We start from the raw sequence: 14181 nt of genomic DNA, 5'->3' as shown, positions 1-14181 counted from the left end.
ATATTATATTCTTATCATAAGCATAGGTATAAAACAAAATTACTAATCCATTTATAACTCAGTGGCTGATCAAAAGATGTCCAAAATTTGCATTTATTCGAAAAACTATGAACTATGTTTGACGGAATATGTAATAATTATTAAAAGATTCGAATTTAAATAATAACCCGTTTATGTGTGCTTGTACACGATTTTCCCAGGAAACACCTATTCGTATTTTATAAAATTGACTTTAAATGAATATTGAGCTTTCAAAAATGCTTGAAGTATCTAGTATAAACACTACAAAAGTGTTTCAACATTTTAAACCAAAACTAAAACCTATATTGTTGATACATGTAATCGTACAAGTAATAAATAATATCTAAGCAATGGAAATTATAACAAAACTTGTCGGTTGTGACAGTAATTAAATAATAAAAACTTACTTTTTGTGTGTAAGATGTAAAACAGATGTTATAAGTAATAATACATAAATCGATTTTAATTAGAGGCTCTTTATTGTTTATTCTGTAGAACAAATACTTTTATCAATTCATCTTGGACGGGTCTTCCTTAATTCTTACTGTATACACATTACATGTTTAGATTATTAAAATAATATGATATGTCGAATTAAGCTTTATTTTTTATGGATTTTCTATTTGTATGTAGGTATAATATAAGTAAAAAAATGCATTGGCGCTGATTCAACTTAAATAACCATCTCATGTCATTTACTATTATAAATAAAAAATATCGTTACAGGATTGGCGGATCATAAACCACTTAGAAGTTTAGAACAAACCACATAGTTTATTAATGGACATTCATTTTTGGCGTAACAGTTTGAGGTGCAAATTGAACGGTAAAGAGTTAATTATAAATTGCAATAAAATAAAATAAACGTGTTTAATTAGTGTAATGGAGTAATTAACAAGTAATAATATTTCACTTTGAGTGGTTGAGCTGATAATTGTCTAGTAGATTTTGTCAAACTTACATTTTATAAAAACGAGATTATAACAAGAGTAATAGATCGTTATAGAAAGTCCCAGGCGAGACTACATACATACACACACACACACATATATATATATATGTGTGTGTGTGTGTGTGTAGGTATGTATGCATACATATAAACATATAAATTATAATATATTTTGTACAATGAGTATATTTACTAAAGCGTAGACCCCAAAAGTGTAAGTCGGTTTTGAATCACTACGCCCATTGGCATATAAATTACATTGGATCTTCTTCGATGCTCTTATACACATTATATTATTCTCTGTAATATTTATTATTTTCCGCTGTCAGTTTTATTTGTAATGGAAGGCGGATCCGGTCAAGTCTTTCGAATCGACAACCGGTATAATAAGGATGTGTGTTTACAGACACTTTTAGTTATGCTACAACCGGAAGAATATCATTTGTGAATCGATCATTGGATATACCTTAACGTAGGTCCTATATTAAAATAATTCAACCGTATGAAAACAAATTGTTTTATAATTTTTATACTCAGGCGTTATCATTTTTTAAAATTATCTGTGCCCACTGTATTATATATTTTATTACATAGGCCAATGACCGTAACTAACATAATATATAATTTATTTATTACATTAATGTTGTGATTTATGGTTGGCGACAAGGGTCCGGATAAAATTCTTGGAAAAACAACATTTTAAATTTTAATCTATTTCAAAACTACAATTTTTTTTCTAAATTAAATATGTTTTTCACCAGATTTCAAGAGAGAATAAACAATAAATGGTATGGTATAATGGTACTAAATAGTGTTTCCTAAATTTAAATTTAACATTAAACTATAAATAAATTTACAAACCTTCTTATCGGTTATCACTTATCGGTAACTGAAGACATGGATGATGGATACATATATTTTGTTATTACTTACTTAAGTCTTTATATTTGTTTTTTAGCTTTGATGCGGAACAAGAAGAAATTGGTTTTAGTCTTACAATTACACGTTTTTATATATTTGCTTTTATTTTTGTGTTATGACCCACCCACCATATCTCTAAAACCGCTGGCAGTTGGACTCTTAGGTTATAAATGAAAAAATTGTACCCCTCCCCCTTCAAAATCAAGAAAAACACAGCAAAAATGTAGACATTTTTCAACTTAAAATTAAGACACGTTATAACTTTTTGAAAAAATAGACGAATAATTTTCAAATTTGCGTAGAATATTATTTAGATAGAGTACCAGCAATTTACAGTAAATCCCCCCCCCCCCCAAATAAAAAAAACACATAAACCTTTTTCTCTAGATGAGGTAGAATATTTTTCTTTATGCAATTTTTTGGGGTGTAGTGTTGCGACTTATGAACTGCATACATATAATACAGAAGGTAGACCTAGTGTGAATTTATACGTTCTCGAGATTCGAGAATATGTAGATTTTTATTACTTTCAGTTATAATTATTCATAAAAGACCAATCCTGGTCAGTCTTTGCACCGAACTCAATGTGCTGGCTTTTTTTATTTATTTCACATAGTATATACTTGTCACACACGTCACGAAGCAAAAAATAATGTATACCTTTATATTAAAAGTTAAATATCTTTGTTTACTAACAATTTCAATTAAAAAAATAACATATCTATACATAACATTGTTAAATAATACTAATAGGTTTTTTAATTTTTAATTTAATTATTAAGGGGCAGAGTAATAGGTAACCAAATCAACATTATATTATTTATAATTTACGCGAAAACACGTTATTTATTATTTTAGCTTTGATTTGTGCTTTTGACAGTTCATATAATATCATTATAAATGAACTTATATTATATTTAAATAATAGTTATTTTTTCCTACTAATACAGCAAACTCGTAGAATTTCAATGAATTTTGAACTAATTGGCAACTTAAAACTCATTACACATTTTTGCGTGCTCACCAATTGATAATAATCTCGTATTTTGTGCTGAAATTTGACTGTTGACGGTGATCACTCCAGAATCATCGATGTACTATAGTCATTAGACACTTTTAAATAAAATAAAAAAACTATATATATTTGGGTTAAACAATATTCCTCACGATCGAATTGCAGTACAATTTATATTTCTATATTTCGTTATCAAATAATAACAATAATAACAGAACAGTTTAAGCAGCCCATTTAGGGCTATTACTAGCCTTACCTGGGTAAGAGGATTCTTGACGGATTTGCTATCTATAAAACGGGTCGTCAGTCTTTTCCTGGAAAGGGAAATGTCGGATCCGGTTTACCAGACTATTTTTCGCCCAGATAATGGTGTTTTATATTATATAATATAAAGAATGCAAGTATAATCATGCTTTTGGTATCTTTTCGATTACTGTATAGTGTATACCCTCATATATGTTTGATTGTGAGTCAGCTTGGCATTAACCTAAAGTTAACTCTTAAAGCTATAAATGAATTTAATGATTAAATTTAAAAAAATCAAATTTAATGTTGTCATGTTGCATAACAATTTTTTAAATAATAATGAATAATTATGAATTATCTTACACAGTTGAAAAATTATGGTAGCAAATATTTTAAATTTGTAAAATTTCTCGGAAAAGTTTGAGATTTTGCCTACTTAAAATTCCTTAAAAACTATATATGAAATGTACTTTGCGTTTGTTTAAAAAATAAGGGGCATTATCTATGAATTTTTGGGCTATGTCGCCAACCTATACATTAAATTGCCTGTATGAAGTATTCTCATTATAACACGGTTAGACGATTTTATCAATTCTAATTTTTATTTGACTCAAATTAGTTGGCATACTTAAAATAGCATATAGATTAATTTTTGTCAAATATTGTCTTTCATTGACCCCTTAATAAATAGTTCTTTCCGTTTCACTAAATTTATGTAATAATTTATAATTTTTTTACATCTTAATATATTGTCAATGCAAGGGTCTAGTTGTCCATTTACTGTTCAAACATTTTCATTCAATTATTTAGTTATTTCAACTATGCGGCGCGTGTACATACTACAGTTTTGAGCCCTCATCGGGTAGACAGCGCCTCTGGTGGTGTTTTTAACTGGTGTATGTATTTTAATCAACTGATAAGACAATTGTTGACATGTTGGTTCATTTTTCTTTTTAAAACATCACATTTAACATTTAAAAATTTTTTGGTTTTGTCTAGCATAACAGTTCCTCTTTAGTCTTTCAAACTTACTGTTTAATAATAAGTAAAAGTGATAATACTGAATAACTACTAAGTAATTGATTGAAGTATATTTTGAAAAATCAACTGTATTAACAGAATATTTAAAGAATAAAAAAGTACTATGGCTAACCCAAAAGCATATTTACATGAATGGTGTTCAAAAAAATCGTTGGAACCACAATTTGAAGTCAAACAATCTGGTGAGCCAAAAGATAATTAGTTAAACATTGAAACATTTCTTTCTTTACTATCCTATAGCCATAGCTCTCTTGGGCATAGCTATTATTTTTTAATTAACCTATGTAGAGATTTTGATATTGTTTTAATAATTTTTTCAATTATTTACTATTCATATATAAATATATATCATATATTTAGAGCGTCTATTTACATTCTACTAAACCCAAGTCTAATAAGGACGACCCTATAATTTATATGATATTAGTATGTTAAATTAAATTTCATCTTTAGGCAATAAATTTGGTCAGCGTTTTATTTGTGAACTTTCGGTACCGGGCTATAATTATGTTGGAGCCGGAAATTCTACCAATAAAAAAGATGCTCAAGCAAATGCATCAAAAGATTTTCTTCAATTTTTGATTCGTCAAGGAGCCATCAGTGCTGATTCACTTCCAGGTGTTAGTAACTTTTGTTTTTTTTTATGTTTTTGTAGATTCCTTATTTACAAAACTTATAATATGTATATTTTTTTAAATTATTAGAACATTATAAATAGTGCTCCTATGGGTAATACGTCAGCTACTTTTACTTCACGGCTAATGAGTAATATACCAGAAAGATCAGTGTATCAACAAGGGCAGACTCCTAATATGTTAGGTGAAGCGTATAGACCTATTGGAAGAGAAGATTTTCAGTTTAAAGACTTCTTACTTAACCAAGGCCAAAAAGTTGAAGAGGTACTAACCATGGTTTATTAATATTGTATTTTCCTTTAATGACCACATCAAGGTGTCATGGACAACTAATAAGATTATGTATTTAAATTTAACAAAATGCAATATTTTTATTAAATAACTTTTGTATGTTTTATAGGCAGAGAGTTTAGACGTAAATGCTGCTGTACATGGAAATTGGACTATCGATAATGCTAAATCACGCTTAAATCAGTATATACAAACAAACAAGTTAAAAGAACTAGATTACAAGTACAGTTTTATGGGAAAGTACGTAAAATCATTGTTTTACTTATGATATAATAAAAAACTAATATAATTTTTGTTTTTAATATTTTTGTAGAAGTTTTGTTGCTGAAATGTCAATATTTGTGGCCAAACTTAGAAGAAGTATGGTATTTTAAGAGTCGTAATATTTATAATTTTGTTTAATGTATTCATTTTGCTAGATGTAACTGCTCGCGAGAGTGGTTCAAATAAACAATCGGCATCTAAGAGTTGCGCTCTATCTTTGGTTCGACAGTTATATCATTTGGGAGTGATTGAAGCGTTTACTGGTACACTAAAAAAAAGTGTTAATCAGTTAATTGAACCCTATGAAGTTAATGTCGATCCAGGTATAATTAACAATGTTAATGATGTATTGCAGGAGTTTAAAATTGAACCCATTTCAGTTATTAAGGTAAAAAGTTAGAAGTAAAACAAATATCTATAATTGTTATAGTTTGTATTCAACTAAGTAATGACTTAAAATTTTAATGTTTGAAACTAGTTAAGTATAAAGTAATATTTCCAGAATGATAACGATGTTCAACCTGGAGATGCTATGTCACTTATTACCAATCAAGTGCTCTTCGATTTTCAAGAACCTAAACCATTTAGGGCAAGTGGAGTTATACCGTGGTCACCGCCACAACCCAACTGGAATCCTTGGTTAGCGATTAACATTGATGAAGGCCCTCTAGCAACAGTAACAATTCGGTTTTTCACTTTTTGATAATGGGAATTTTTTTATTTTAATATTTTGCAATGTAATTCTATTTAGGCCACATTAAAACAACTGAGTGAAGAAATGGCTAAAGATCATTTTGAAAAATTTGATTCTTTGTGCGGCTTAAAAGAAAGTATTGAGGAGCGTAGTGCGCTACCAGTGTATGCTAACAAAAACCAAATCTTGAACACTATAAAAAATAATTCAATTGTTATTATACAAGGAAGTACAGGTTGTGGAAAAACTACCCAGGTAAATAATTTTGTCTTAGGTTTATTACTGGTAACCTTAAATTATTTGTAAAAGAGGCAATTATAATTTTTAAGGTTTGTCAATTTATTCTTGATGAATATATTACGAGTCGTCAGGGTTCAGACTGTAATATTATATGCACACAACCGAGGAAAATTTCAGCTATTTCTGTTGCTGACCGTGTGGCTTCTGAAAGAGTAGAAGATATTGGTCAAAGTGTTGGATATAGTGTTCGGTTCGATAGTGTATTCCCTCGACCATATGGTGCAATTTTGTTTTGTACAGTCGGTATGGTATATTTTTGTATTTACGATATGTTACACTTTTTTAAAAATACAAATGAATGAATTACTTAGGTGTATTGTTACGTAAGCTGGAAGCTGGTATGCGAGGTATATCACATATAATTGTTGACGAAATTCACGAGCGTGATGTTAATAGCGATTTTCTCATGGTTGTGCTGAAGGATATGGTTTATAATTATCCTGATCTCAGAGTTATATTTATGTCCGCTACTATTAACACCAATTTGTTTACTAAGTATTTTAATAATTGTCCAGTCATTGATGTGGAAGGGAGTTGTTTTCCTGTTAAGGGTATGTACCTGTATATATATATATAAATTATTTTCTAATACTTCATTATTTATGTGTTCATTTATTACAGAGTACTTCTTGGAAGATATTGTGGAGGTATTAAATTATAAGCCAGTTCCGTACAATAGAAAAGATAAAAATAAAGACAAAGAAGAAGAAACTATTGTAGCGGGACAAGAACAAGAAGAGAATTGTAATTTGGTTGTGCCCGAACAGTATTCTGCTGATGTACGAGCAAATGTAGCGATAATGAGTGAAAAGGACATTGATTTTGATATTGTAGAAGTGAGTTTTCAACAAAATAGTCCAAAAAAAATTGCCCTGCGTTAAAACAAATAATTGATAGATAGTTTATGATTAAATTTAATTAATTAATAATTTCACAGGCCTTACTAATGCACATTGAAAATAATATGAAGGTACCAGGTGCCGTTTTAATATTTTTGCCAGGATGGAATTTGATTTTTGCACTGAACAAATACTTGTCTCAAAAACCTTTTTACGGTATGCATTTTATTTAAAAAAATATTTATTCATATTTACAGTATTTTGATTTTAGCATCTGGAAAGTTTTGTATTTTACCACTTCATTCGCAAATTCCTTGTGCTGATCAAAGGAAAGTTTTTGCACCTGTTCCTCCTGGTGTACGAAAGGTAAGATAAATAATGTATAATAAAGATCCTAGAAAATAATATTTTACAAAATGTACTACAAGTTTTTATGTCTGTGAGGTTTTACTTCATAATTTTAATCTAATGTAATAAGGCAGTTAAAATTGATTATCTAGAAAATCTATTTATAAACACAGGCAATTTATTTTAGTTTTCAAAATTTCTTAATACTCTAATATTATCTATTACAATCACAATAATAACAAATAAAATATTTTTCCTTTTTTTAATTTCTAATGAAATCATATCTTACATTATTATTTTGTTTAAAATCACTAATCAATTATTTAAGTGTTAAATGGCAATTGAGCCCATACTTCAATCTTTAGCAAACAAGATTGCACGGTACTATACAAAAAAAAATATTGCTGCACTCAATTGTGGCTTAAAATAAACCCAGTTTATGTGTCTACAAGTTGCCTACTCTTGAATGTTTATCACTTATAAAATCACTTATAAAAGTTTACTAATAATAGTGGTGTTATATTTGCCAGGTAATTTTGTCCACAAATATAGCTGAAACATCAATAACTATAAATGATGTAGTTTTCGTAGTTAACTGTGGCAAAGCGAAAATAAAATTATTTACCACACATAATAATATGACCCATTATGCTACTGTATGGGCTTCTAAAACCAATATGCAACAGAGAAAGGGTCGTGCAGGCCGTGTAAAACCAGGCTACTGTTTTCATTTGTTTACAAAGGTATTAGTTTCTTTTTAGTTGTTTTTATATACATATACTGCGTTCCAAAAGACACCAGCGAAGAAACTAAAACGTGTTACTCCCGCCTGCGCAGTATCTACCTACACTAAATTTAATTTACTAACTTGTAATTTGTAAATGCACTGACTATAGTTCCCTTGTGTTTACAAATTACTTGGATTTAACTTTAATTATTTTTATAAATTAGTTAGTTAAGCTTTTTTACATAAATTTAATTTTGGAAAGTTTTTTTTTTCTGTAATAAAATGATTTTTATTCATAACATTTTTAAGGCTCGTTATGATAAACTTGATGACCATATAGTACCAGAAATATTTCGTACACCTTTGCACGAAATCGGTTTAGCTATAAAATTATTACGCCTCGGAGATATTGGACAGTTTCTTAGCAAAGCTATTGAACCACCTCCTATTGATGCTGTTATTGAGGCTCAAGTGATGCTCAAAGGTAAAATGCTGTCTCTTTGGTGTTCAAATAAAAAAAAAAAAATACAAAATGATCACACTTTGAGCAACACTACAATATCAAAAAGACATTAATTGTGTTTTACAAATAGTGAAAACGACAAATAGAATTACACTACATTAAGAATAAGAGTACACTGAGTTTTTGGCAGTGATTATTAAATGTAGGACCAGAAGCATTAAATACTTAAAATATTCACTACTGAGAGCTTGGTGTACTTTTATTTTAAATAGAGTATATAATCATGTAATAAACTACTTTGGTTCGGTTTATGCTACTCAAACCGTTCTAAAGAACTAAAAATGAATTGTTTTTATTTGAACACCAAAGATAGGCAGAATGTTAATTTTAATTTTATGTTAAACACTATTGTAGTGTACCTAATGTAGATTGTTGTTAGAATCTAGATGGGTGTAATATTTTACTTATATGGTGAAATCTCAATAAAAAATGTCTTAATTATGTAAGATTTCAGTAATTTTTTACTGAATCTTACTGAATTTTCAGTAAGATTTTAATTCTATTTTAAAATGTTCATAAAAATTAATAACCTACAAATGTAAATTTTGAAAATGTATAAATACATTTTTGTAATACGTGTGTAAATATTTAGAAATGAAATGTTTGGGAAGTAATGATGAACTTACACCGCTTGGCTGTATCCTAGCAAAATTACCCATTGAACCTCAAATCGGCCGTATGATGATTTTAGGCAACGCTTTAATGCTCGGTAATCCCATTTCTATAATAGCCGCTGTGTGTTCTAATATGTCAGACGTTTTTGAATTTGGTATGTTATAAAAATTAATTATTCACACATTTACGGTATTTTAGTGTTCTGTAATAATTTTTGTACTTGTTTTTTTAGATCATAGAATGACACCAGCTCAGCGGGCACTATCGGGAAATCGCTGTTCAGATCATTTAACCGTATTGAATGCTTTTCAACAGTGGGAGTCATTGTACCAACGTAACATTGACACAACTGAATATTGTGCACGTAAAATGTTATCTCAGCCCTCACTGACAACTACAGCAGACGTTAAAGTAATTCTCATTTCTCATTAGCGTAAACATAGATCAAATCACTCTTACTAACTGTATTGTTATTCCATATACCTAAATAGGATCAGCTAAGAGATCTTTTTATCAAACTTGGATTTCCTGAAGAATGTTTTGAAACACAACGTTTTGATTTCGGTAAATTTGGTGTATACGACGAGCCATTATTGGATGTTATTTCTGCAATCTTAACTATGGCGTTTTATCCAAATGTCTGCTATCATAAAGAAAAACGAAAGGCAATAAAAAAATATTTACATATATTTTTTTTAATTTCTAAAATTATTAAATTGTTATTTTCAGGTATATACAACTGAAGGAAAACCCGCACTTATTCATAAATCTTCTGTCAACTGCACAAATTTCATGTCTGGATCTTTTCCATCACCATTTTTTGTGTTCACTGAAAAAGTAATAATTAATTTTTCAATTGCTGAAATTGATAAATAAATGTTTAATAATATTATTATAATAATATATTATAGTAATGTTCATTAGTTTTAGCTTCGATATTAAATTCGTAATCACCAACCACAAAAACGTATAATTTGATCACTTTTGAAGTGTTTTACACAAAAATCCAGAAAAATGTTAGCTAGAAAAAACTGTTTATGAAGTTTTTTGTGGCTCTTGTAAAATTTCAAATTTGTGACTTGTGTCGTTTTTGAAATGACCGATAAATATATAAAATAGAAGCATCAAAGCGTTTATTTGAAAGTGATTTTATTCAACTTTATCACTTTTATTTATAATAATTCCTGTAGACCTGTGACCTCTATGTCGTCTCGTTGCTTTGATTCCATTATGCCTATATTCTGCTGTACTAGGCTTCTCGGATAAAATCACTTTCAAATTACGCTTTGATGCTTCTATTTTGTAATTTTATCGGTCATTTGAAATTGTACACTAGCCACAAAAAACTTCATAACTTCATAAATAGTTTTTGCAGTGGTTCTAATTTCTTGTATTCAACATTTTATTACATACGAGTCTGACAAATTTAATTTTCACACTGAATACGTAACTAAGTATATAATTATCAAATTTTATAAAAAGTCTTATTTCAAAAATTGGTGACTTAAGTCGTTTTTGAAATGACTGCTTCAATTTAATACTTTCTAACTTTGCTGGCTTACACTGTGCGTGGTTTGGACTGTACTAGCTTGAAAATACTTACTACTGATTTGCATCAAAGCGTTTATTCGAAAGTGATTTTATCACTTTTAGATTGAAAAATTAATGTAAACCTTTGACCTCACCGTCCCCACTGTACTGGTTTTTTTGTATTTACAATAACAATGTAATTTTTTAAATGTTCTAGGTTTAATATTTGTGTATTTATAAAAATAGTTTTCTATGCTTTTAGGTACGAACTAGAGCGGTGTCATGCAAACAAATGACTATGGTCACACCTATTCACCTCTTGTTATTTGGAGCCAGAAAAATTGAGTACACCAACAATTATATTTGTCTTGATAATTGGTTTGTTGTAAACTTGTATTGATCATAATTATTACATTATAAACAAAATTATATTAAAAAGGTTTGGTTTGTAGGATAAATTTAAAAATGGATGTCAACTCTGCTGCTGCTATTGTAGCTTTACGTCCAGCCATCGAAGGACTAATTATTAACATTTCTGAAAACCCAGAATTTATATTGACTATGGATGAGACTAATGTAAAACTTTTAAATACTCTGAAAGAATTGTGTAATTTTAATACAGGAAGATATAACCTTTCACCTATATCATTTGCTAATAACAGGTAAAGGATAATAATACATGTTTTAAAATAGTTAAAACGTTTAATTTTTAAAACATTTTTTTTTTATACTATTAGTGGTAGTTCATTCCGTAAAAGACCAATGAGTGATGACTTTAACTTGGGTGCACCGGATTCCAAAATAATGTTTTCCAACAACCTAAAGTTTGATCAAAGTAACAATGCTTATGGCAGAGGTACTTTTCATAATCAGCGTTATAATAACAGGGGAAATTTTAGTCCGAGACGTGGAAACTTTGGAAGAGGTAATTAAAAGAGAAAATTTTTTATTCATAAATGTATTTATGTGAACTTGTAAAAGTTTACCTATTTCACTTAGTTAGTAGCCAGATAGTGTATTCAATATTTTAAGATGAAAACTGAAATTTTACAAGGTGAATAATGTTGTTTTAACATGTTTTTATAATTAAATACAAGGTTTCAATAGAGGATTTGGTAACAACCGAGGATTTGGTGGCGGATACAGAAGTAGAGGACCTTACTAATTTTTCAATATTTTTTGTACATCTAAGACTTGAAGACATAAATTGTCACATTTTTTTAATACTACAAATAACATTTTGATTAGTTCGTTTTTTGTAACAACAATTTATTGTATGTATCATAATAAATTACAATTTACTGTGTATTATAAACTTCACCTAAATTTATCATTCAAAATTCTGTATAAGCTGTAGAGATTATTTAAAAAACAAATATTGCTTTCTTGTAAAAAAAAAAAAAAAAACATTCAACATACACATCTTTACAATATAATATATAATTTGATAGTTCACAATCATAATAATTGTTTATTTCACAAAAAATGAAATTATTTAGTTCCATTTGTTATTGCTTTTTGTTGTTGTTGAAACCTAAAACATAAATTAATAGTATTATTATCATTTGGTGTGTTTATGTATCTTAAAAATTAGAAAGTAATGGAAAATGGACTAACTACACTAATGATACTTTTACACACATTTATATACTTTTTTTTAGTCTACGACCTTTTTAGGTAGGTCAGACAACTCTTGCTCTATAAGAGTAATAGACAAGAGTTGCCATCTTGGGGAAGTGGGTTAGGTTGTTGTGGTTTCCCATTGCTTTCCACAACAGTCGAGTGGCCATTTCTCTCTCGGTTGCCCGTCTAGCTAAAGAAACGGCCAGTTAATTACATTACAAATATTAAAAAATGGATTTCAAACTTTATTGAAAAAAAAAAATATATAACTGCTCCAACTTGGGTTTAATACTGATTTAAAAATAAATTTCATTTCAAAAATGCATAATGTAAAAAAAAGGGTTCTTGACATTTTTTGTAAAAAATCATAGTAGAAAGCAAAGAATTGGTTGTAGATGTTATTTAAAAATAAAAGGCAACAAAATATTTCCAATGTACCTAAAATTACATCTACTGACCTGCCAATAAATTAACACACTAAATTACAACTTAAAGGTAACATAGGTGTAGTTTTTAAATTAATGAACATTTTGTTGCTAATAGATTTTGTTTTTTCACTAATAGTATTTTGCAAGTTTATAATTTTATAAGACTAGTATGTCTTATGACTATATTTTAAAAGTATATAATTTTGTAATAGATAAAGGTTTTATGTATCAAAGTTTCATAATAAAGCTTAAACTTTCTCATCATTTAAATACATTATACTATTGTCTGTTAGCATTTAAAAAATAACGGTTAACAACCTTATAGTTTAGAATATTAAATAAAGACTAAATTTAAGCTATTAATTTAGTAGTGTATAGACATTTTAGAATGATATATAAATAATTAATACTTACATAAATGCTCTGACCAGTTGGTAAATATTAGTGGCGCCCACAAAAACATTAACACTGAACAAACTCCAGTTTTTGGGAATAATGACTAAAGAATATCGAGACCAAATTACTCCCGTGGCAGCTAATGCAGTACATTGTGATGTACTTATCTTATCTGCTGGTCGTGATATATCGCCTATGCCAGCTATTACCAAACCCTTAAAATTTAACAAAGACGATGCATTAAAAACACAGGAGTTTGCCTATCTATTTCATTATTTACCCATTTGAATGCGGGTGCCCAAAAGAACACAGTTTTAGGACCTACAACATAAAAATTAGTATTAGTATATTGTATTGTCAATCAAATATTTATTTAATTGAATTAAGAAAAGTAGAAAAGAATATTTATCACCAGCAGGATGTTCCCAGAGTGGCCTCAAACCCTTCGGTACCACTTTGTCGGCAGTTGAGATTAAAGCTTTATAAACAACAGACATATTTCTAGTGGAGTTTGAATATTTTGACGACAATGTAGAAAAGTACGAAAAAATAATTGAAGACTTCTTTTATTTGAAATAACTAGATAAGACTTAAATCAAGGTTAATGCTTAATGGTCATTCAGTTTACCTAGAGGGCAAATGAACGGACAACAAGTGTTTCGTAATGTCAAACTAGAATAATAATATGATCCGAGAAGTATTTAAATCCAAACATTTAATTTAATAATTATTGATAAAAAATGATAACAAATGTCAGATAATAAAAAACAAAACA

At 28.6% G+C, this 14181-nt stretch overlaps 2 protein-coding genes across 2 annotated transcripts; one reads left to right on the top strand and one right to left on the bottom strand.

The window, feature by feature from the left end:
- The first annotated feature begins 4086 nt into the window (after nt 1–4086).
- Nucleotides 4087–12274, top strand: LOC126837860 (dosage compensation regulator). Its single transcript, XM_050571809.1, has 23 exons — nt 4087–4375; nt 4647–4813; nt 4898–5092; nt 5229–5359; nt 5433–5479; nt 5539–5771; nt 5886–6059; nt 6135–6332; nt 6407–6620; nt 6689–6928; nt 6999–7213; nt 7315–7432; nt 7488–7582; nt 8095–8307; nt 8601–8775; nt 9407–9583; nt 9662–9840; nt 9921–10094; nt 10159–10266; nt 11222–11337; nt 11412–11621; nt 11697–11884; nt 12057–12274. Exons 1-23 carry the CDS (start codon nt 4297–4299, stop codon nt 12122–12124), a joined length of 3714 nt encoding a protein of 1237 aa, XP_050427766.1. The 5' UTR covers nt 4087–4296; the 3' UTR covers nt 12125–12274.
- Nucleotides 12275–12375: 101 nt separating this feature from the next.
- Nucleotides 12376–14122, bottom strand: LOC126837871 (mitochondrial pyruvate carrier 2-like). The gene is made up of 4 exons (XM_050571827.1): nt 13819–14122; nt 13687–13727; nt 13425–13621; nt 12376–12493 (listed from the first exon to the last, which is right to left on the bottom strand). The coding sequence occupies exons 1-4, from the start codon at nt 13901–13903 to the stop codon at nt 12451–12453; spliced, it is 366 nt and encodes a 121-aa protein (XP_050427784.1). The 5' UTR covers nt 13904–14122; the 3' UTR covers nt 12376–12450.
- Nucleotides 14123–14181: the final 59 nt, after the last annotated feature.

Source organism: Adelges cooleyi, unplaced genomic scaffold (genome assembly GCF_023614345.1).
Source record: "Adelges cooleyi isolate 19-005CV unplaced genomic scaffold, UGA_ACOO_1.1 ACOO_flye_CR_arks_rails_tigmint_CR_PRNA_30, whole genome shotgun sequence".
Taxonomy (NCBI): Eukaryota; Metazoa; Arthropoda; class Insecta; order Hemiptera; family Adelgidae; genus Adelges; species Adelges cooleyi.
The sequence above is the reverse complement of the archived record's forward strand: the minus strand, read 5'-3'. Positions and strand labels throughout refer to the sequence as shown.

Bases quoted from the DNA above. Each gene is read 5' to 3' on its own strand.
- LOC126837860 (XM_050571809.1), top strand. From the start codon at position 4,297: ATGGCTAACCCAAAAGCATATTTACATGAATGGTGTTCAAAAAAATCG. The intron at 6,060-6,134 runs GTAACAATTCGG...AATTCTATTTAG, and splicing joins ATGAAGGCCCTCTAGCAACA to GCCACATTAAAACAACTGAG. The intron at 10,267-11,221 runs GTAATAATTAAT...CTATGCTTTTAG, and splicing joins TTTTTGTGTTCACTGAAAAA to GTACGAACTAGAGCGGTGTC.
- LOC126837871 (XM_050571827.1), bottom strand. From the start codon at position 13,903: ATGTCTGTTGTTTATAAAGCTTTAATCTCAACTGCCGACAAAGTGGTA. The intron at 13,728-13,818 runs GTGATAAATATT...TTTATGTTGTAG, and splicing joins ACTCTGGGAACATCCTGCTG to GTCCTAAAACTGTGTTCTTT. The intron at 13,622-13,686 runs GTAAATAATGAA...TTAAATTTTAAG, and splicing joins GGGCACCCGCATTCAAATGG to GGTTTGGTAATAGCTGGCAT.